General features: G+C 38.0%; 1 protein-coding gene across 2 annotated transcripts in view; it reads left to right on the plus strand.

The window, feature by feature from the left end:
• The window catches only part of iqsec3a (IQ motif and Sec7 domain ArfGEF 3a), a 59020-nt gene that overhangs the window by 24330 nt on the left and 9295 nt on the right, over window positions 1-25395 (plus strand). For both annotated transcript variants that reach the window (XM_087787269.1, XM_087787268.1), the window contains exons 3-11: window positions 5261-5951; window positions 10701-11971; window positions 15056-15217; window positions 17122-17244; window positions 19070-19236; window positions 20655-20794; window positions 22955-23080; window positions 24089-24188; window positions 24274-24432. In XM_087787269.1, coding sequence (XP_087643395.1) covers window positions 5261-5951; window positions 10701-11971; window positions 15056-15217; window positions 17122-17244; window positions 19070-19236; window positions 20655-20794; window positions 22955-23080; window positions 24089-24188; window positions 24274-24432 — 2939 coding nt within the window. The remainder of the gene's footprint in view (window positions 1-5260; window positions 5952-10700; window positions 11972-15055; window positions 15218-17121; window positions 17245-19069; window positions 19237-20654; window positions 20795-22954; window positions 23081-24088; window positions 24189-24273; window positions 24433-25395) is intronic.

Consider the following 25395-nt stretch of genomic DNA (forward strand, 5'->3'; position numbering starts at 1 on the left):
CGAAAAAGAAAAAGTAGAATTTAATAAGAGAGCTCTCAACAGTTTGCATCTTTCTTTGGTCCTTTTTCTGCAATGAATGTTCGATTTGTGCCATTTTTAACCCAGTTCAGCATGTTTGAGTAAGATAAAATAGAAAGTAATATATTAACCACTAATATATATTTCATCACACTTTTGCAATGTAAAAAGGAGGAGAAAGGATTTCAGTTTTACTTACCTTGACACAAAACTGGACGAGCACTGGTCAGACTGTCTCGTTTTATTCACCGCTGTCTTTTTTGCCAAACTTCTCAAACCGTTGTGTCTCTCTGGGACATAAGAAATAACTGATAACAGCCATTCAACCCATCTCAGGACTATATTTGACTCGATCGAGTGCATCGTGGCCCTGTGAGTGCTGCAGGCCAAGAAAAAGACAAGATAATAGCCTCTGAAACCTACTGTATACGCAAAGACTGCTTTTGTTATGATCTGAACTAGAATTGATGGGTGACTCACGGTCGACCTTCATCACGTTAAAAGCTTTTTGGCAATATGTCTCTGAATCATCGAAGAGTCTTCCAAGGAATTCAGAGCAAGTGTTGGATCGTATTTTAGGAATATAATTTGGATTATCTACATGTTTTATTTCTTTATTAACTGTTTGTCAAGTGTAGAGTGCTTTTTTTAATGGAGATTCATTGAATTAGGCGTCACCATGACTAATGGTTACACCTGTGGACTATTTTTGGATTCACTAAGAGCTAACAAAAATAACTTAACCTAGACATTGAGCCACACTTTTATGACCCCCTTTTAGGTTAGGTTAGGTAGAACTTTATTGATCCCTCAGGAGGTCTCCTTCGGGAAATTGTTTTTTTTACAATAAGCCACAGCAATATAGAAATTATTCATGAAAATAAATAAAATAAAATAAGAACAAGAACAAAGAGAAATACAGAGAAAGAACAAGAAAGATTTTTTTTTAAAACCTCAGAATTTCAAAATTGTTTGAGCATTTGAAATTGATAACAATGTGTTCAGTCGGAAAGCAGGTGGCAGTAGCAGTTCAGAATGCACAGATAGTACCTTTGAGCATGAAAGGGAGTTAATGTTCATCCCCAGTCCGAGAGGCATTTCTACTACCAGGCCCACAGGCCCACAGAAAGAAAATTAACTCATATAATTTATGTTCTATTGATTAATATTGTCTTAAAGTTGTTATATTTAAAATTTATTTTTAATTTTAATTTTTAATATGAAGTTTGCTTGTGACTCTTGACACGTTAAGATGCTTGTTTCAGTCAAGTTAACTCTTTAAACAAAACTGTAAACAAGTTTAAAAAAAAGCGTTTATATGAAGGTAGGTCTGTGAATACAATGCCCACATTCAACCAGTCCGAGGTAAAAAAAATGTACCTGCCCAAGACCAAATCTAGTATTCATTTTTTAATCAGGGACTCAGAGATAAAGCTTTTATTGAACATCTTAGGTACCTTATTTTATATTTTTTTTGTTTTGCAATTTTTTTGAGTTACGTCTGAGGGATTAGACTTCTTGTCCTGAACCCCATTCAAGTGTCTTTGGCGTCACACCTGAGAGACACACATGCGCACAGTCGCCAGCAGTGATGTTAAGACGGCTGGTGGAGAGTGATAGAGTGGATGCTAGAAAACAGCCCTGGTACAGGCATGTACAAGTGTTGGTGCACAAGAATGCATCTTTATGGGTGTGGGTGATAACTATTGTGTTTCATGGATGCAGTAATACCAAGTAGACTTGTGGTCAAATTGGTGGTGGGAATTTCTGTGATAAGAAATATTTAATATTTTGGTCCTTTCATCATCTGGCTTCTCCCGTAATGATCCAGGGAAAATGTGTAGAAAGAGTTGGAAAAAGACAAATTCTATTTAAAGGTAACAAAAAAAAGCAAGACTGGAGCCTCTGGAATGCTGATCTGTTTCAATAAATCTGTTGATGAATCCACTGTACTGTTTATCCTCCTGAGAGAGTGTACCTAACTTTTCCATTAGCCTGTTAAATATTTACTTCATAGGTACCTGCATCTGCGGAGGATTTCGATTCACATCACCTTTAAAGGCTCCAGTCGGGTCTATTTTTGCACAAGAAAGCTCCCCTGCAGTGAGATTTTGAGGGAGAAGACTTTTTCTGTTGCTTCATTTATTATTCATGTCCTATGCCCGCTGTATTTTAGAAGGAGCAGATTCAGTAATAGCCCATTAAAGATACTTTGGGTGCTGCCATGTGTGATTAATAGTAAACCTTCTGTGTGACACAAACAAACAAACATGTTGGCTCGTGTAAATGTCAAACAAGCTAATCATTTAGAAACAAAGCTTTGAAATAAATGAGAGCGAGGTTCCAGCATCTAGATGCAAGTCTTCCCAAGTCGTCGGGAAATACTTGTTTCCTCCAAACAAACTTCTCAATATATTTACAAGTTTTGCCAAAGTATTGCTGAGACCAACTACGCTTCTGTTTTCCACTCCTGAAGATCTGGATTCACCATTTGAAGAAGCTGTTCTAGGATCAATTCTTTAAATATCTATCTGGTTCAACCCACTTGAAAAAATCATCATTAATCATACGTTTCAGTGAGTTTCTTAAGACCTTTAAGGACCAAAATCATCAGAGATATGTGTCAGGTGTTATTCCATACTTGCGAAATAGCATTTCTCAACCAACGTACTTTTCCCCACCCCTTAATGTTCTTGGAACGTAAGCACTCTGTGACTTAACAGTTAGTCGGGGAACAAGACGGACTGACCACTCATGTCTGGACCACTGGAAAACTCTAATGTAGACGTGACATTTCCAACTTCATTATCTCTGGTCAATAGAAGCAATTTAAGGTCATGTTGGGAAGATGACCTTCCAAGGACTTGAACGCGGCTCCTTAATCAGATCCATCGAATCCGCAATCATTTTGATGATCTTTAATCATCCCATCCATCATTGGGATTGGAAGTTTATGCAGAGAAGACTCCTTTTCTGTCTGCTGTTCTTTGGTCTTCTGGGACTGTCATCTTCTCCAGCTTTCCTGCTGTATTAACTGAGGACATGGGACCACGATCTGCAGCAACAATCTTTTTGGGAACTGGCTGTAAGATCCCTCTTTGCTGTGGTGTGGATTACACCTCTGACATAAACACAACATTTTACTTCAATGCTACAAATGCTCAACCTGTCAGCCTGAGTTAAAGTTCCAAGAGTACTATTTTGTTGAAGCAATACAGCTGGGTACCTTAAATCAACTATCCTCTTAAATAGTTTCCTCTAAAGTGGGCTTGCAACTCACAAGCTATTATAGGTGAGAAAGGGATTTGAGCCTGGATAAAACTTTCCATTCCCACATAGTGAAATCTCCATTGGGTCTAGGTTATTTTTTAATGTCCATACATTTTTTTTTTAAATCATCAAAGAAGCCGTTTTGTTTTTACAATGGTGGCCTAATGCTCTTGAAGTTTTGGAATACAAACTGAGATATCGTCTTTCCTGGCTCATTGCCACACAGTCGTATGTAAACCCTGACTAACGTATTAAATGTATAAGTGTCAATAAGCAAATGGCAACAACAGTTGCCGCCACAAAACATGATAAGTCAGTTTCCATGTTGACCTCAGTCTTGCAAAAAAGTAGCACTTAATTAGATTGGATATTTTTGTTAGACCAGTGTATCTGCTGGCAGTCGTGAAAACCAAAGGTTCTCCAGCCTGTGGTAAAACTCTGGTCCTTTTCCAGTTTTATTATTTGATGAAATGAAAGCCTTTACCCTAAATAGAAGGTTTTTTCTTTTGGATATATAAATAATAATGTACTTTATATTTTGTATAAGGTTTTTTCAAGTATGAAACATCTTTCCATTGATCATTTTGACCCTTCAGAAACTACATTGCAAATTAATATAGTTAATTAGTTATTTCTTGGGATCGTTATTTCTTTGGATCGTGGTTGTGCTTAGTTTTGTTTCCAAGCCACAGGAGTGTTCACACCTTCAACAGTGCAATTTAATGACTCTTAAACAGTTGGTATCATGACAGCATTCTTTTCGTCATCCTCTGCAACTTAAGTTTCATATACTTCTATGACTATGAAACTAGTAAACGCAAATATTAAGGCAAGTATTTAATGAAGAAAAATTTAAAGATTGTACAGAGAATCCAGCATTGTTGTTAGGGTTAATGCCGATGTAACTGAAAGAGCTTATATAGGAGCAGTAAAGCAATAGAAGTTTCGGTTTTGGGATTTTAGCAAAACATTACAGAGTGAAGGCATTATCTTCCATTCCTGTTTGAGACTACCAAGTTAAGAGTTGAAACATTCCATCCAATAGTCTATGTATGTTCAATTAAGTTGATGAAGATTTTTTGGACGCAAAGTAAAATTACATTTTGTTTAGCTATTACATTGTATCATATAAACCCTAAATAAGTAAAACGAATCACACAAGATCCAAGTGGGAAGGTTTTCAAGGTTGGAAACGAATAACTTGTTTTCTTTGTAATAAAAAGGTGTAGTATAAGTCTTAGAACGTTAATACTGGCTTAACACTTATATATGTTTACTATGGAAACCACAAAAAATCAATTATTCAATGGCATCATGTGTGAGGTATGTCTTGGAATGTGAAGTGTCCTCCACCATGTCCTTCTGTCCTTTCATTAAACATTTATATGAGAAGTCTAAAAGAAGACATACAGAACCTAATGTTTAATGCATCGTTGGTTTTAACCACAGAAAAGCCGCTAAAGGTCAAAGGAGAGATTTTCACTTAAGCCTATTCCAGTGGAAATGCAAGAGAGACGAGCCCTGAGTTACCGAAATAGTTTCTTATGATGTGTGTTATCGCTGGACACTTCTTTGCCATCATTTTGTTTTGTTGAAGACATTTTTTAAGGTGCATGGCTTTTCCAGTGTTTTGTGTGGGTGTGTGTGTTTGTGTGTGTGTGTGTGTGTCACTCTTGGCTTTCAGTTTTTTCTTCTGTCCCGAATAATTCCACCTTAGGATAGTCTTCTCTACTCAGATTCTTCGTTCTAATGAACGCAAGGTGGGTATCCAGCGATGTTATGCTCTTTGTCGTCCTTCTTTTCATTGTATGCCTAGTGTCCACAAAGAGATAGATGTGTGAACTCACCCCGATAGCAGAGTGAGGGGGAAAAGAAACGTCTTCCCAGTGAACCATGCAGACTGGAGAAGGTGTGAGCACTCAACACGGATGCAGCAGCAACCTCACTCTGCATTTTCTCCTCCTTTCTGCAGCGATGACCTTTCTCCGGAATCGGGGCAGGATGGTAAGGGAGGAGAGGGGGAGCTGCAGAGTGAGGCCCAGTCACAGCCACTGGTGCAAGAGCCCCAAATCCCACCCCAACAGCCACAACCCGAACCCATACCGGAGCCTCAACCCCCACAGCCAGAGGTGGAACTGCCACCACAGCCAGAGCCTGAAGAAACACCTCAACACCAACCAGAAACCACACAACAGATTCAAGAGGAACTGCAGCCCGAACCGAGTCCAAAACACCAGGCGGACACCTCTTCTAATGTCCAAGAAGAGGCCACTCCTGAGCCCTGCCCAAAGACTTCTCAACAGGAGGAACCTAAGGAAATACCTCCATCAATTCCAAAACCAGAGCAAGTGGAAGATCTAAAGGTGGAACCCACAAACCAGTCTCCGATCAGAGAAGAGCAGTCTGTGAAAATGTCTCAAGATACAGAGGAGGAAGAGGCAAAGGAAGCCCAGGTGGCGGAGAAGGAACCGGCTGGCCAACCTGAGCACGATGCAGCCCAAGACAAAGCAGAGGAGGAGGAAGTAGGAGGAGCAAAAGGAGGTGGGGCAGCAAGGAGAGCCAGTCTGCACCACACCACCTCCCCATTGAGGGTGCAGCGCAATGGGGCCTCACACTCGGCCACATCCGACTATGAGCTGTCGCTTGACCTCAAAAATAAGCAGGTAGGGATGTGTTTGGTAATGATGTGTGTTTGTGTGTGTGTGTGGGCATGTGTGGTGTGAAGTTGTAGGCTGCTGATAATGATTTATTTGATTATCAGACGCTTTTTTTTGTAATTGTTAATTTTAGCTGTTTTTTTTCCCCATTATCATCAACATTATCATTTAAAAACATGTATTCCTAGTTCATCATCCAAACAAACATAGTTGTTGTTTACGCAAATACATTCACTTTTTTTTTTTCCATGATTTAATTTTGAGTGATAAAGTGAAATTTTTTTAAGTCTTAATGTCCGTTTGTTTTGATGTCTCCCCCCGTCTCTCCCCCTGGCTGAATCTGTCGCGCTCTTCATCAAGGACTCATCGTCACAAAAGCATTTCCATTTCATCATCCATTTGCTGTCCATTGCCATGACACAAACATGTGCCCATCAACCTTGGCACAGGTAAGAAATCACACAACGTCCCGCGACCTGGACCCACAGTAAGTTGATGATACTGTTGAGAGTCGAAGGATGAGTTGAAGGAAATGTAGCTTGTCGAGGCCAATGTATAACTGATTTTTTGGAAATTTTATCTTCTGTGAGTGGAGAGGTAACTTATTGATAGACAGATTGTGATTCTGTAGCAGAAATTGGTTTCATAGCTTGGTGAGAATTTAAAAGTGGAGATTTGTGAGGAGCAGCTGAAAAAAGAAAATGCTTGATGACGTTAATCCAAAGTCACTATCTAATGCTTCAGTTAGAATAAATGAGATTTTTTTTCTTTTGGACGAGTTAGCATTCAGTAGCTCTGGGAGGAAGATGTTTGTGACTTTCTGTAGAAACTTCATGACGCGGTGTCCTCATTTTCTGAGCTCACTAGTCACAAGTTATTTTCTTTCTATTTTCTTTGCAACTATTTAACTGGAATCAAACAACATTTTTTTAAAATAGGTAGCTCCCCCTACTGGACTCTTAAAATGAGGACACTGTATCACAAAGCTTCATCAGTCCACCAGTAGTTATTATTTCAATTGTAGTGTTTTGCATTTTCTGTCACTTTTACTTCACAAGACAACTATTACAGTGTCATATGAGGGGTTGTGGTACGTTTTAACTCAAGCAGGCCTGAAGAGCTGCATGAAAAGTTCAGGTCGTTGGTGGGTGTTGGATGGTGGTGTAATAGGTAGATAAATTCATATTTAATTAAAATAAATAATTTCGCCTTTTAATTAAAAAATAATAACTGTGAAAAAGAGACACGCAATACCTTTATTTTTAATCTTTACTCTGCTGGAAGTCATAAAATGTGACATAAGTTCAACTAAAATGATTGAGTAAAATCTACCCATCCATCCAAAACAAAAAAAAATCAATATTAATTTTCATTCAGACGTAACACCTAAATGCAAAATATAATCCATAGTATAGAGTATTATCTTGGCACAACAACAACTAGAGAAATAGAAAGATTTGATCATTTAAAAAAAATACTTGGATAAAGACTTGGGATTAAGAAAAGAAAAAAAAGAAAAAAAAAGTAAATCAAGCAAAGGACTGTCAATCAATTTAGAAACTTTAGAAAAATTCTACATTAACATTGAATCAATGTTGTAGTTGTCTAATAAACTGTTGAATTCAGTTTCTGGTAAAAACATCGTCAAGTTATGAATCCATCATTTGGGGAAAAGTCCTTTTCGAACTGAAATCCTCCATGTGGAGTTTACTGGCTTAACGGTAGTTTAAGTCTTTACATAAATATAAATGGGAATCTAATGTAACTACTGTTTCCTGCTAAATATTTTTAATAATCTAAAGATACCTGAAGGATATGCAGGGATATGCAAGGATATGGTGGTTAGGAAAGAGGGAACATAAGGAGGGCGTTGCTTAGACTACTCCCCAGGTGACCAAACCTGTAGTACATCAAAGTAAAAGTATGATGTCTATGGAGGAATTGTAGTTCATTGATTCAAAACTTCCCACCATATAGATACCGTGTATATGATATTATGTAACTTTTGATTCATAGAGATAAGTGACATGGTCGTTAGAAACTTTAATACAAGCAAGAATGTTGCAAACTACGGCCTTTCTATAGAGTTTTTATTATTCACTCTGGGAACTTTCCTCTGAGAGTCCAAAACCATATAGAGTTTGATTGACGGCTCTAAACTGAGACGTAAGTGTGTGTATGACTTGTTGTTTGCCTTGCTAGGCATGACCACATCCCTCTGTGACCCTGATAATAGAATAATAAATATCTAATTATCTTTATTTCATGCGATAAGATATGGGACTAGTTTTTAACTTCAAGGTCAGATAAGAGAAGAAATATCTAGTGAAGTGCTTCTCCATATCGCCTGGAGCATCCTCTTATTTAATCAAATCTAATTCATTCAACTTGGTTAGCAAAACACTGTTAACGCCGAATGTTCTCCACCCATCAGCAAAATGTGATGTTAGAATTGTAAGGCAAAGAGTCTCTCCATCACTTGCAGAAGCAAAGTGACCCAAATATCCGTAACGCCTCAAAGTCCTACCGCAGCATCTGGCTGCTATGATATGCTCTCAGTGAATCCGGATGTTTGATCACATGTCCAGCCCCTAAAGCTCAGGTTTTTTGCTTCAGATTTTTGTCATTGTTATAGTAAAGTTTTCCATGTTTTTTTGTGAACCGTGAACCTAAATATTTAACCAGTCTGCCTGATATTATGATATTTTGTAAACAATTTCTAAGACACTCAACAAATTTTGGCACATGCAGGTTTTAATTTCGGTCAATAGAGTTTGTGCGCTTGGAGAGAGAGAAAAAAAACCCTGTGAGTTTGTGAGATGTCGATCTTCGTGTGAACCAACCGTACATCTGATCTGGCAGACTGTAGCCATGCTGTCGTCGTGTAAACAGTGTCTAAGCTCTTTTACCGTCATTACATGCAGCGCTATTAAAAAGCCATTCAAGTTATAAGACTGACTTCTTTAGTTGCTACAGTTACGAAACAATAAAAATAATAAAAACCCCAGAGATGACTCAACAATTTTAGCCTTAAAATTCTGAGTGCATTTGACTTTTCTCCAAAGCTCTGCAGTGGAATCTAAATGGAGGACTTATGGAGGATTTTCAATGTCAGTCCAATTCTTCTAAGCAGATGATGTATTCTGTTCATCTACAGGCACAGAGGTCGTCATCATTTTTCCTGAATGGATCCAGAATCATCATTCAGGGTTGTTGGGCAGATGGATTTATGACAGTCACAGTCTGTCGCTTTGATTGAACTGTTTGAAAAAACTATACAGCAGGAGAAAAAGATTGCTGTTTTGATGTTGTTGGTTGGCTCTTTTACTTAGTTAAACCACTGCCAAATGTCCCTTTATTATGTTTCACTATCTTCTTTAGGCCTGAAATAGTGCACAACTACTAGTTTTAAACATATATTTCTATTTTCTAATTTCTTTAATTAAAAAAAATACATTCTATTTCAGTTATATTAAAGATTTCTTCATAGGTTAAATATCTCTTTGTTGCACTTCTCTTCAAATTGAAAGAGTTTCTTACATATCCTTGGAGTAAACGTTGGCCATACTGCATCCAAGGGGGTCGCCCACGACACGACTACAGCATTTAAACATGAAATGTAGCATGAGAACGACTACAACAATAGTATTGTGGGGTAGAAGATAGACTCTATAAATAGATACAACACTTGCTGATGGGATTCTTTCTTCCTTATCTTCGAGTGCCGACTTTAGAAATCTTTCTGTGTCCCACAGCTTTTTTTTTTCAAAGGCAAGATTAATAGGCTGCTCAGTTTCAGACAGTTTACGGCTGAAAGGAAGACCTAGTATGTATTTTTGGAGATTATGAGTTCTATTTGGCGATGAAGTTCACAGTAAGTCAGCTTAAACTGCTTTTCCTCCGTTTATTTTTACGATATAGCTGTAGCCCAACTGCTGTGAATAAAGCACAAGAACCAGATTCTTACTGAAGAAAAGAAGGAATTATTAAGAGGATTTTTTTCATGTGGCATGTAAAGTTGGGCTTTTCCGGGTCAGAGGTACATAGGAGGAAACAGAAAGGAAACAGAAAGCATGTTTTGCATTACAGAATGTTTTTTTTTAAATGTGTAATCTGCCACATTAGTTACATAGGTCATTGTTCCTGGCCTCTCAAGAAGGAAGGCGGAAAGAGAAAGTACATATATATGCACAGTATATGCATATCTATACATGTATATATGTAGATACAGTATATATGTTTCTATGTATGTACATATGTATGTATATATTGATTGATTGATTGATTGACAGATAGAGAAAGGATAAATAATCTAGATATATTAAAAGTGTTATTTTATTTCCTATACATTCAAAGATTAAAACTTTCCATAAAGTCTATGGTTATTCAATTAAACTGTATATTTATTTTTTAAGTGATAGATCACCAATAATTCAAATTTCAATAATTTTCTACTCTTATGTCGACTAAGGGTTGGGACAAATATTTTTCCTTTTTAGAGTTATAGACAAAATTGTATGTTCATTTTAATGTAGCGACTGGAGCTTCGTCTTCATCTTCGTCCAAAAAGACATTTAAAAACATCCAAATATATGTTTGTAATGTCCATGTATAGAAGACTTGAGAGACATGAGGAATTGTGCCGAACAAAACTCTAATAAATCTTTAACTTCTAATGTAAATTTGAATTTTGACTACTACTACTTTGATTGTCGTAATAACAAACTTTTTTTTTTTTTTGTCTCTTTCTTTCAGATCGAAATGTTAGAGCAGAAGTACGGCGGCCACCTCATTTCTCGCCGTGCTGCCTGCAAAATCCAGACTGCCTTCCGCCAGTACCAGCTCAGCAAAAACTTCGAGAAAATCCGCAACTCACTGCTGGAAAGTCGCTTCCCTCGGCGAATCTCCCTGCGCAAAGTCAGAGTACAAAACACAGAGGGTTTCTCCGCTGAGCGGGCCCTGGCAGAAGGCTGCAATCTGGCAAGCATCCCACTCGTACGTTCACCATCCTTACCCGCTACTGTGGGTGGCACCCTCACGGACCTTGAAGATTCCTTCACGGAACAGGTCCAATCCTTGGCTAAGTCTATAGACGATGCTCTCAGTAACTGGAGTTTAAAGACGATGTGTTCACTGCAAGAAGGCGGCACCTATCAGTTTACCTCCGATTCAATCAAGGCAGCAGTAGATTCTGCAGGAGTCTACGTGCAGGGAAGTGGATTGGGAGAGTCAACCATTCAGCAAAGTACATTGGACCCCAGTGACCTGTCCAAAAGCGCGAGCAAGCTTATGATGGCGTTCCGGGATGTGACGGTGCAGATTGACAGTCAGAACATACGTGTCTCCTCGTCAGTCGTGGAATCAGCCACTTCAGTCACCCTTGGTAACAGCGTTAAACCAGAAGGACCCACTTTCAACAGTTCAACGGTTTCGTCTTTGACTAAAACTCCTTCTACAGCCTCTGCTGTCCTTCAACCCTCACAACCAGTACCTCCTCCAGTTCAAAGGATCCCAGATGAACCTCTAGATCTCCCGCCACCTCCTCAAGAGCCACCAGTTCCACCTGAAATGGATGCCGATGAAAGCTATCAGGATGTTGAATTCCCCGCCCCACCTCCGAGTGAGGAGCTCCGAGAAGAAGACCAGCCACCCTTAACTCCTCTAAACAAGACAGCTTCCAAAGTCGAGTCTATGGTGCCACCCCAGACCCAGTTCCACTACGCCCCAACACCACCAACACCGCAGGTGCCTGTAGCAACGGGGGGCTCTCTGATGGTCGACCCATTAGAAGCCAAACGGAGTAGTTCGGAAACAGCAGACAACAGCTCAGAGCAGATGAGCAGCAGTAGCGCTTCCACCGAGGCTCGGTCTACGTCGGAGGCATCGTCCAAGGAGGCTCTTCAAGCCATGATCCTCAGCCTGCCACGCTACCACTGTGAGAACCCTGCCAGCTGCAAGTCTCCCATGTTGTCCACTGATGTCATGAGGAAACGCCTCTATCGCATTGGTCTGAATCTCTTCAATGTGTAAGTAGACACTTTTTTTTAAATTGTTGTGTTACAGGTTTAATGTTGACCTCGGGGTCATTATATCGACCAAAGAATGGGATTCACTTCATGAGGGACTGCCTTTATTCATTTGATGTTTTTATTTGTTGCTCTTCAAGCACTGCTCAGCTAATACCACATGTGAAAATAGAATCACTGAACTCATCATTCACAAGCAGATTACAAATACACAAATTGACCCAATTAGAACAATCCACAAAAATTGCGATTAGCGAGCAGCAATCACAGCAATCTCTTTGCTCTCTGCCAAATTCTTGTGCAAACAAAGCCGATTTACTCTGGAGCGTGACACGGAGCAGATTGGTGGGTTGTTAGTGAAGAGGCAGAACAAATGAATCACAAGATTATTCAAGGAAATGCTAGAATACCACTAGAACAACTGCTAAATGTCCAATGATATGTACGGGGGAAAGTACCATGTGACTCAATCTTACTATATACACAAACCTCTTAATGCTTGATGTATAAAATGTTTACCTTGAATAAGATAAATCAAAGGAGTGAAAACATTTCCCCCTGATGACGTTCAAACTCGTAAGATCAAATCAGACCAAGGGCGTCTGGAATAAAATGTTTATCTCTGCCTTTCAACTGTTCTATAAGACTTGGCTTTGATCTCCTTGTTCCACCATTAAAAGGTACTGATAACGCAACATCAAACACATAGAAAAAAAAACAAGTGGTCATAATGTTATGAGACATTGGTGCATTCATATTAAGCTCACGCTCAAATATTGCTCAAACACTTAAAGGCAGATTAAAGTGTGAGTTCACCTCCGGCAAAGTGAACCATGTTTCCAAAACGGCTTCATTAAGAAGCCGTGAGCAGAGTCGAGACCACGTGGAGAAAATTCTAATTAACAAATCAGCCGGACCTGTCCGGTCCTCGTGAGCTCAATGTGGAGAAACTTCGCCGGCCCTCATCTGCATTAACACTCTTGCCCTCGCTGCTAAACGACCCGGCACTTAATTACAAACTCACAAAGTCCAGATGGTGAACAGAGGAAGCAGATGCACGAGGAGAACAACATTTGCTCGAGCACGACGGCACCTCTGAGGAAAACAAACCTCAAAGCGTTCATCTCATATTCTGCCTTCATATTGAACTTTAAGGATTATTTGTAACCCCTGCAAATGTGCGACCTCAGCACATCATCTTTAATATCAACAACCCTCGCTTTTTTTCTCAGGCGGTAAATAACCACTTGGTAACTGTCTGACCGAGACTCTTTCACTGGACATAAATAACATGGTAGATGAGTTCTGGAGGTGAAGCGTGTCTATTAGCATTAGAAACATGCTGCATATTAAGTGTGACTTTAATGCGGTGGATTCTATTCATGCATTTTTTCTGATTTATTCTTCCTGATTAGCTTCAGGAAACTGTTCATCCTCGTCAATAATACATGTAAATTGCTTAGTAATGAATGTTTGAAATTGTAACACCCCATAAATGTAATTATTTTATAAGATATTGATTAAAAAAATGGTATTATATAATACATTCTAGTTTATCTAATTAATGAAACCACAGCGTAACACTTGCATGTTAGATAACACATGTAACAAAACACTTTCTTCTCAAAGTCTTAAAGGAGCCAAGATTTTCCACAATTTGTTGTGATCTACTTTTCTGCATTGATAGGGTAAAACAAATATTTTGTTATTTCTATTTATTTTAGACTAATATAATAAGTAAATAAAAACATTATACTGAATGTAAAACTTGTTAGCTTAGCTAGTTGACAATGGTGCTCGCTGTAGTCATTCTGAGGTGAAATATAACATGCTGTAACACTTTGTATCTTTTTGTAATTCGAAGAAAATAAATAGAAATTCTTTAAATCTGTATGAAAATAATTCTAATAGAATTGAGGAGATATTTTTCTGACAGAGAAACAGTACTTTGAAAAAATAAGTAACGCATTCTGTAAATTATGTGCTGGATTCATCTTCTGAATAGGGATAGGGAAAACATTTTGAATATCTATCCCTTTATGTTGTCAGATGAAAAAGTGTTAATTGCATGTAGAACCGTAACAGGATACACAGAGAACATTATTACATTCTTATTAGGGTCTCAAGCTCATCTTTTCCTGGGAGAGATCTTACCTTTTTACCCCCCAAAAAAACCTTGTTTATTTACAAATGAAAATAACTACACTTTGTTTCCCTGGAAATAATGTATATTGTTTAAAATACAAGGAGTGAAAAAGGCGAATGATTGGTCATGTGTTGTTGTTTTTGGACATAAGCACAATTCACTTCCATACCGTCGATAAACTGTCGTCCTCCGTTGCTCCCTATATTATAGCAGAAAATAAGAAGGTCCGTCTGTTGTTGGGAAAGCTGAAGATAAATGTCGCCTTATTTTGGCTGAGAGGGCAGGCTGGGAGATTACAGCGCGAGGAGGAAGTCAGAGCAGATGCTTTCAGGCGTCCTTCTGTGAATCTCAGCTTCCATTTCATTACATCTGCTGGCTCTGGTCGTCCTCCAGCCTTTTACTCCAATCCTGCCCTTTATCCTTCTCCCTGTATCACACCCAAAACCCATTAGCTCTTACATGCACACATTCACAGTTTTTTCAGAAACCAATGCGACATACAACCGGGCAGATTTCTCCCATCGCCCTCGCCGCAGTCCTCCGACTGCAATATTGTGAAATGTGGCGTAAAAGGAGCCCAAAATACCTCGACCGGCTTGGAAAAGGTGCAGCTCTACTCTGAGCCCCTCACTCTATTTCCATGGTTTATTAATGTTTTTATCTACAAATGCTCTATATTTCATGTTGAGGTTACTTTCATTCTTTTCATTTCCCCACAATTTCTACGTTTTTCTGTAAGGGTTAGGAAATAAAATCAATGTATCACGGCTCTGAAAGTAAAAGACATTCATTCCCACGTTGATAAAACAAAAATCTATTAAAAAATCTGCAATGAAATGTTTTAATTAATTAATCTGTGATGCATCTAAAAAAGGATTAAACAATGGGAGAACATCTTGACAGTAATGTAAACTTATTTTGTTCTCTCTCCTCTTCAGAAACCCAGACAAAGGCCTACAGTTTTTGATCTCCAGAGGTTTCATCCCAGACACTCCTATCGGCGTCGCCCACTTTCTCCTCCAGAGGAAAGGTTTGAGCCGACAGATGATCGGAGAGTTCCTCGGAAACAGCAAGAAGCCGTTCAACAGAGACGTCCTGGAGTGAGTGTCACTCAAGTTTAACTAGCACCGATTAAAATAACTTTGTTTTAACATTTTCATTTCATTTCATTCAAGTTAATCACGAGAGACCAAACTTAATTTATGATTTAAAAAAACAAAAACAAATGAACTAGAAAAGAAAATGTTTGTTACTTTATTGACAGACTTTATTATTTTGTATATTGTTTTTAATCATATCTTGTATTATTACTTGTTACTAGAATTGAACTCATGCTCAGGTTTCAGTTTACACATTGTGCTGTGTCAATTTTTGAAATACCAATAATCTCAGTACGCCAAGTTTTTGACAAATACTCCTAGGAGAAGAAAATGTATCTTTCTTTTTCTCAATAACATATGACAGCCAAGTGTTTCAAACACCCACACCGTGAATGATCCTTCTTCAAGTGAGAAAAAGATGGAAGGAGACACAACATAATAGTCGGAGTAAATGAATAAAAACTAAACATTCTCCTCAAGAATAAAAACTATGCGAGAATAATTAAATGTTAATTAGAATGAGAAGAAATTTAATTATGTTGACAAACAACACAGAAATACTTTCACTGCTTCAGATTGAAATCATTTTTATTTTATTGAATTCAATTTAAAGTGTCACATCATAAAACGACATCCAGAGATAAATGAGAGAAGAACAGAATAAACGAGAAACAAGAAATAAACAGATTTAACAGGTAAAAATCGTGACTCAGACTTAAACAGTATTCTGGCGTGACGGACTGGGAGTGAGAAGAAAGAGGATGGAGATAGAATGAGAGAGAACTTAAAAACAAGCAAATAAAACAGTTTTATGAGGTATTTTTTTAGTGTTTTAGCTTGAATTTAAACACAATATTATTGAGTTAATAAGGTTACAATAAAGTAATATTTTTTTCATTGTGGTGTATACATTTTTTACTCTTAAAGGATATTTTGCAAAGTAAAAAAATAACCAGTGATTAAAACCATAACCTACTCTAAGACCAGGGAGCTGGTCAAAGGGTTGCCTTCAATAAGCCAACACCGTAAGCAGGAACACAACTCTTTCACTCCCATTAGAACAACTACATGCTGCCAAAACGTTTTCAAGAAAGATTATTTTAGCCAAGCAAAATTTCCCTTTGACTTATATGCTCTTCCTATATTGGCTAAAATTGGGGAAATTCAACTAAATCTGACCATATTTGGCAACTTTATTTCAACAGCATTGAGGTATAAAACCGTTTCCCCTACTGAGCCTTCAGAGGACCACAGTGGGCTTTCATTCATCTCATGGAAAACCTTAATTGAAATGCATTAAAAGTGACAATAAGCGACACTTCATTGCAATTGGATCAGTTTCAGGAAGGTGCTGACAGAGTATCGTCTGTCTAAGCATTTGACTACTGTGCCCCAGTCCATTATGGTTCTCTTAAACCTCTTCTTTAGCCGTTAAATCTCCTCAATTATTCAAAGCAAATAGCACTTGTCCAGAAAATGTAGCTCTCTTGAGGACCTGCTGTTTTGTATCCTCGGCATTCTTTATTCATCGGACTCCCAAAAAGCGTTTCCCTCAAGGCGGTAACTCATAAAATATGGCGCATTGCTGTCAACACGGCTTTGAAAACACAGGATAAGCCTGTGTGTACAAAGAAAGTAGCTGATAAAAATAAAAGCTTGTCTGATGTCTGCAAATCTGTGCTTCTCCTCCGCCTGTATAGTGCATTGCTTCAACATGTAGTGACAGCATGAGCAGTCCTAGAGAGGACGATCAAAGGCGTGTGACGGTCAAACAATCCCTTGTCTTGATAGAAGCAAAACATGAAGTGGCAACATTGATGCGTTTCCCTGGTGTTTGAAGTCCACCTTGAGTCCGTGAATTTTCCGAGGAATCAATCTCACCGCGTCCTGTGTCTGCCCCGCAGTTGTGTGGTGGATGAGATGGACTTCTCTGGGATGGAGTTGGATGAAGCCCTGAGGAAGTTTCAGGCCCACATTCGCGTTCAAGGCGAGGCCCAAAAGGTGGAACGTCTTATCGAGGCCTTCAGGTGAAGTATTTTCTCGTTGTGCGTCATTAAAGCAACAATACGTAACATTTTGATGACATTATTCATTTTTAAACATCCTGTAATTATTGGTTTGGTTTGGTGAAGAACATGGAATTAAAACTAGATATCATTTTAACAATATTTTTTTACTATGTAACTTGGACGACCCTCTTGGAGAGTGTCATGTGACCACAAAAGTGCTTTAAATCACAGACAGTGTTTTCATGTGAATTACTGAGAGACATTTTCAAGTTACAAAGAAGATCAAAACAGAAGTTTTTTTTTTTTTTTCGTTTAGACAAATACACATGAATAAATGTAAAATGACATAGAACTAAATATTTATAAATATAAAGAATAAAATAAAGCAAGAAGTATAAAATATCCGTGTGAAAAGAGTTATGCATGACATATGATTTAAAAAACCCTATTTTTTTACAAATTATTTGGGTAATTTTAAATAATTAAAATAATTACTTACTGTTAATTATCTGTTTTAATTTGTTTTTTTAAATAAAGCTGAGTCATGGATACTATCTTTGTAAGATGAACAAAATATAAATAACTTAACAACATGTTGCTAAAACAACTATGAACATTTTGGTCACTAATATAAATTTAAATTGTTAAGTAGTTACAAGGGAAGAAAGAGAAGAAAAAGAGCTAAATAAACACCGAAAGTAAACAGGTTATATTTAGTATTAAATGAAAAACAGCTTCTTTCAAAACGGTCATGATGAAGAAATGATACAAAAAATAAAGGCTGGATATTTTGAGCTATACTCAATTGAATTACTGACCTATTAAATAAATATTCAAGAAAAGTAACTATTTAATACATGGAAAAAAATGGTCACATTTTACTGGTTGATCGAATAATTATATATGAATACATTTATAATGTATATGATTCATTTTCAAGGAACAAGAAAAATTCCAACCATTTGCATATGTTTGTATTGTTTCCTAAAGAGTCTAGGTTACCTAAAAAAGATAAGTTAAAATGTACTTTATGATAGTAATTAACTGACTGATATATAGACTTTAACAAATAAGGCGTTTGAAAAATTGGTCCTGAAATATGAATTGAAGTAGGAGCAAAAAAGGGGGAAAATAAAGATAGTGAATAATAATCAGCCGTCAGAAACATTTCTACAATACATGTATGTCCAGGAGGTCCATACACAGTATGTCTGCTCCACAGGCTCTAGAAATGGAATCCTTGAGTACAGTCGGGTCAGTCGTGCAATTAGGTTTCGCGTGAGCTCACACTGTCAACACGATAAAGTCACGCAAAAGCGAGAGCAAAGCAATGTTTTCAGGGAATTCTGGGACTTTTCCGGAGCATCTGCCGTTACAAACGTGTCCTCGTGTTAAGCTAAACCCGGCTCTCTCTCGGCGGAGCGTCGGGCCAGCTGTCACCGTCGCACCACGAGGACGAGGAGAGTTTCACAAGTGTGGACACGGAGGCCGGCGATGCTTGGACGTCCTTTGCTCTCTGTGTGTCACCGGGGACGCGGCTGGACACAGGAGAGCGAGACAGTGTATTTATAGATAGCATTGCATAACTGACATCCTGTTGTCCAAGAGAGAGAGAGAGAGAGAGAGAGAGAGAGAGGTGCAAAAGTGCAGCCGGAGTATCTGCAGTGTTCTAGAGAATGTGCCACGCTGCAGAGATTCAGCACCCTGTCAGCATTATGCAGCACATGGAGCGTCAACACCCCCCCCATGACACTTCCTGTGTAATACAAGTGCATTAAAGTGACTGTTACCAGTGTTTAATCGTAGATGTCCATCACTAATCTATTTTTTTTTCTGCTCACAGTCAGCGCTACTGCATGTGTAACCCCGACGTGGTCCAGCAGTTCCACAACCCCGACACCATCTTCATCCTGGCCTTCGCCATCATCCTCCTGAACACGGACATGTACAGTCCCAACATCAAGCCCGACCGCAAGATGCTCTTAGAGGATTTTATAAGAAATCTAAGAGGTACGTGTCAGAGCGAGGCTCAGCTCCTTTCTAGAGGCAACAGTTGATGCTAATCTAGTCTTATATGGTCATAATCTGTTACCAATGACTTTTTCTGATCTTAAAATACTCTTAAAATCAGACATTATACAAGGCTAAATATGTCTGTGTAAGTCATGTCCAAACTCACAATGAAAAAAAGCGCAACAAAGTGAAGCTGCTTTGTGTTGATGCTATTCCAAATACTTAAAATGTGTCTCAATTGTATGTTAAATTGGATCTAGGGATATTTTTTCTGTATTTTGAACTGACTACTGGATGAGTGGATGTTTTCTTCCACAGTACAGAGGTCGATTGGTGTGTGAATGGTTTTCTGTCTTTGTTTGCCCTGGCGTCCTGTCCAGGGTGTCCCCTGAAGCCTCAATAAGCGATTAAGCAGTACAGAAAATAAATGAATTAATGAACATTCGGCCCCTGTTCATTTTTATATCATCAAATGGGGCCATATTTAAAAAAATATTGGACAACCCTGGTGGAGGTTGTCTTTCTTCCAGGTTATCCAAGTAGTTCCAAAGCAACTGGACTGACTGTGAAGAGTTGTAGGAAGACGTTCAGCCTCTCGTCCTAGAAGCTTTGTCAGTTTCTTTATCTTCTATTTAGATCAGTGGTGAGCAATACATTTCCTTAGGCGCCACATTTTATAAGATGGCTGTTGTGAGGGTCCATCAAGCAAAATCAAGCTAAATACGCTTAGATTATTATTGAATTGTATTTCATATCAACTTTATTTAAAAACAAATCTCATATAAAAGCTGACTTTTCCAAATATATTATATTCACTTAAATATTTTTAAGGGTCAATAAAAAGTCAAATACAAAAGTGGAGGACAAAAGTCCTTAAAGTATTATTTAGAGACTAAAAAATAAATACATACAAAATAAATTATTTTATGGCAAATTCCTGTGTTAAAGAACTTTTATCAAATTTACTTATCCACATGTAATATAATTATCATCTCAATGATTGTATGTTTTCGTCACTCCTTGTGTGAAAGAGGAACGTGGGACTATAGGTGTCTTTGTGCCAGGTCTCTGAAGGAGTAAATGATAACCTTGATGACCTTGAGGATACTAAATCCTTAAAGTTTGTGTTTGGTGGAAACCTTTGGAGTAAGATCATTAACAGATTGTAAAATGTGTGACTTTAAACCAGAATCTGATTTATATTATTTTTTTAAAAGCATTAAGTCAGATTCCTAACCTGACATAAAATAATTGTAAGTTTCTACAGGATCTGTGACCTCATGAGGGCCACGTAAATACAGTAAAGGGGCCGCACCTCGCCCGGCTCTGGTTCAGAGGTCACGTGATATCAAATGCTAGCCAGGATGAAAACTCCATCACACATAAACAATTGATTCGTGGTCTTGTTCCAACAGGCGTAGACGACGGCGCCGACATCCCTCGCGACATGGTGGTGGGGATCTATGAGCGAATACAGCTGAGGGAACTGCGCTCCAATGAAGACCACGTGACTTACGTGTCAAAGGTCGAGCAGTCCATTGTCGGCATGAAAACGGTGAGGTTGTTTCTTGTGTTAAAGTGTTGTATCCAATGTTACTTACAGACACAATCAAACTGCCGAAAAACAGGTATTATATCACATCCTGTTTCAGACCTTGGCTCCTGTAAGAATTTGTGTGATGTCACTTAAAGTAACAGTGTCTTTGAAAAAGAGGTGGGAAGAAAAATGATATTGCAATACATTTTCGTGCTATCAAATGAAAACAAACCAATACACTTACGCCAAATATCTACATTTTATTACATCACAATATGGATTAACCTGTTGTCACAGACCGTACTTAATCTCTCCTGACCTGTTTGTGGGGGCGCTAATCCTGTAAATGAGGATGAAAGTAGGTTAAAGCAGCAGCTGGTGAAGTAGTTTTTACCAAGACCAGAAGAATGGAGAAGAACAGATACAAGAAAAGCGAATATACGAAAAACAAAAAACAAATATAAGCCCAACCTTTGTCTATATTATCTATACAAAGTTCCCTGCTACTGATAGTTTATTACGTTTGGATTTTATTCTTAAATTGTCAAACGAAATGAGGCCAAAGTTTACATGAAATAAGTTGCTCCTGACTATTCTGTTGTTCTGTCCTGGTTTCATTAAGAATTGTTATTATTGTTTCCAGTAGTGTTTATTTATTTCAAAGTTTTGGAATAAATTTATTAGACGTTTTCATGATCATGGGTATTTTTTTTGTTGTCAGTCACATATATCGTGATATATAAATGATGAAATATCTTTCAATTATTATTCAATATTTTAGATATTATTTACAATGAAATTATCATTATTTTTGGCGAAATCTCATCACAGCATCAAATCGCCCTACCCTACTTTGAATCACCACAACGCATGTAAGCGTTATGGGGCACAATGTAAAACTGTGATCATGATCATTAATATCATCAAGTTTCAATATATAAAAACAGCGTTAAAGGGGTAATTTTAACAATGTTAGTGAACAATGTGTTAAACCGATAATTTTGAATACATGAGAATACAATTGATAAAAATGTTAAAAATGTATAAACACATAGACATTTAAACATCTCTGTCTCTGAAAAAGAATCCAAAATGTAATGTAAATTTTGGATTCTTTTTTTTATTATTACATCTGAACGCATTTTTTCAGTTCTGAGAGCTCATGAAATGAACCGGACACAAAAAGCACCTTTCACATGACGAGCCTTCTGTCTTTGTCTTCTAAAACCGAGAATCAATGTATTTATTGTATCATTTCACTTTGAAACAATTCCACAAGGTTAAGCTAATAACAAATGTTTGATCAATTTTAACATGCCGCTCACTGTCCAGCCAGGCGCTCTCGCTACATTTCCACATGAATAGATTTGTCCATTTGTATCGGTCGACTTTGAGGGTGTCATTGAAACTCTGGCTCAGCGAGGCTCGCTGCCTTCCTACCCTCATCTGGGTTTTTTGGCTCTCAGCGTCTCAGTGATTGATGAGGTGCCGCCAGATCACAGCGCTGCTGTAGCTGTCGCCGAAACCGAGCGTCGTTGTGACAAGAGTTTTGTTCTTTATCTGCCTAGAAAATTGGGAGAGGCTTGTTCTTTTAAAAAAAAAAAGAAAAATCCTGACACTCTCTCTGAACTACCCGCTGAAACATCTTGTGGATGTGTTTCTGACTGTTTTAATATATTGGCTGCTTCTCGGCACATGTTTAAGAGTCACATCACAACCTCCTGAAACTCGAGGTAATCAGGTGGAAAATTGATTTGGTAAATTAAAGATCGAATGGATAAAACTAAGCAAAAAAAAGTGTTCCATAGTTGCTTTTTAACAAAATACCTGGTGGTCTGCATCGCAAAGGCAACAACGTTGCTGGTTCAAATGCCAGTGTGAACTCTTTGGCAAGGTCCTACATGCTGATCCATTGTAAGTCGCCTGTAATAAAGTGTCTGCCAAACCACAATATAATAATGTAACATCAACACTCTCCTTCCTCTGAATTACTGCAGTGCTGCACCAAAAGCTGTGTGTAAGAAGGAATTATGTCTGAATCACTTTTGCTCACTGCTGCTACGTAGAAAAGTACTTAATTCCAAATGGAAGGAAATGTCTGACACCTTAAAGATGTGAGTGTGTGTGTGTTTGTGTGTGTGTGTGTGCTGATAGTAACCAGACTCTTTGATGGTTTAGGTCCTGTCGGTCCCGCACAGAAGACTCGTCTGCTGCAGTCGACTCTTTGAGGTGACAGACGTCAACAAAGCCCAAAAACAAGCGGCGCACCAGAGAGAAGTGTTCCTGTTCAACGATCTCATTGTGGTAACAAACCTATCATTTCACTTCGACGGATGTTTTGTCTCAGTACAAACACAACATTTAGAGGTTCCGTCGATAGAAAACAGTCGACGACTGTCATTAAATTATTATATAGCCCTAGAATTTTTTAATGAGGTAATAAACTGAAATAAAACCTCTCAATTAAATGTTTGTGCAGCACCACCTGCTGAAAAAGCAACAGATCATTCAGTTATTTTAATTATCTTTATGGCTGATGGAAACAGAAGAAGAAGAAAATTAAAAATTGAATGTATTTTCTTTCAAGTGTGTTTGTCAGTATTATACTTGTTATTAAAAACATTATTTTCTTTCAATTAAAAAAAAGGTTACTTTTTGGTGTACTTTAGCAAATTTTGTGTGGATTTTCTCTGACATTATACAAGGCTAAGTATGTCCGTGTAGGACGCATTCTTCCAGGTCATAGTTATTCAATATGCATGGGAAAAAAGTAACACAAGTCAAAAATAATAATAAATAAGGTTGCGTGACATGATGAAAAACTCAAAGATACATTAAATAAATTGAAAATAACTTACTACGAAACGATAAACTGGAATGTAATATTGCTTTAAGCATGGTTCTGAGTGAGAATGCGTAACTAGTTTATGTTTCAGTTTATATAATAACACGTTCTGACTCATCTTACTCATAGGCACTCTTATATCAGCCGTCATGATGTGCTTTATAACACAGCTCTTTCTTCATCTTACTTCCTCTTGGAGAACTGAACCCTGTAGTTGTGGTCGTACAGCAGATTTTCACAATCATCAGTGAACGTTTCAAGAGGTCTTTACTCAGAACTCTTGAAATATTTTTACAAGAATCTGCTCTGTGTTTGTGTTGTCCTAATCCAGAAATATTATCGTAATTGTTGTATTTTAGAGCAGAGACAGTGTTCTGATTTAAGAGTTTTAATTGCTAGTCAAGAGGTTTAGACATCTTAAAAAGAAATCTGACATTGATGAGTAATCGTGCATTTTTTTTCTTCAGATCTTAAAGCTCTGTCCTAAGAAGAAGAGTACGGCAGCATACACTTTCTGCAAAGCCATGGGTCTGCTGGGGATGCAGTTTCAGCTGTTTGAGAATGAATGTAAGGTGTCAGTCGTCTGTAAATCGTCGAGCCTGCTATACTTAATAATCCCTGAAAATGTTGCTGTTATGTCGGTCCCCTGCAGACTACCCTCATGGCATCACCATCATCTCGCCGTTCGGCTCAGACAAAAAACAGGTTCTACATTTTTGTGCTCAAAGTGCTGAGGAGCTGCTGAAGTTTATTGAAGACCTGAAGGAATCCATCGCTGAGGTGTCTGAGATGGAGCAGATACGGATCGAATGTGAGTCTAACATAATTGTTGGAGGTTTCCAGTCTAACAATGTGTTGAGTTAGGGTAAGAGATAGGGTTACAGTTAAAGGATTGGAATTTGAGATAGAAAAAGGGTTAGAGATGAGATCAAGGTTTTAGGATTATGTTTAGAGATAGAGATAGAAATAGGAATAGGGTTAGAGTTAGATAGGGTAAGAGTTAGTGATAGTGTATGGGTTAGAGATATTGTAAGGGTTAGATATAAGTTAAAGTGAGGTTAGGGATTGGGTATAGGTTAGGGATAAGGATAGGGATATGGTTAGGGTTAGGGTTAGGGTTAGGGTTAGGGTTTGGGTTAGGGTTAGGGTTAGGGTTAGGGTTAGGGTTAGGGTTAGGGTTAGGGTTAGGGTTAGGGTTAGGGTAAGGTTTAGGGTTAGGGTTAAGGATAGGGTTAGGGTTAGGGTTAGGGTTAGGGTTAGGGTTAGGGTCAGGGTCAGGGTTAGGGTTAGGGTAAGGGTTAGGGTTAGGGTTAGACTAAGGGTTAAATATACGGCATATTTAGCAATAGTGTAATGGTATAGAAAGTGTAAGGGTTAGATAAAAAATAGGGTAAGGGTTGATGATAGGGTAAGGACTAGAGATAGTGTAAGGGTCATAGATAGGGTAAGGGTTAAATAAATGAACAACAATTGTATAAGGTAAATGTTTGTTTAACATTACACGTTAGACGTTCATTATTTTTGTTTGTGTGCAAATTTGAGAAACAAAAAATCGATATCTTACACTTGCAGTAAAACACTGTTGAACCTTGAACACACTAGTAAGCAGCTCAAGAAAAAACGATTGATGCAAAACACTGCTGTTGGCCGACGGTTCTACCCCGATGCTGTGTTGGGAATGACTAAAAATAGAAGTTTATAAGACGATAAGAATGAGATCCAAGGAGTAAATTCATTATAAAAGAACAACACAAGGTTTCAAGCAAGTATGGGT

The sequence above is a fragment of the Callionymus lyra genome, chromosome 3, assembly GCF_982586985.1.
Source record: "Callionymus lyra chromosome 3, fCalLyr1.hap1.1, whole genome shotgun sequence".
NCBI lineage: Eukaryota > Metazoa > Chordata > Actinopteri > Syngnathiformes > Callionymidae > Callionymus > Callionymus lyra.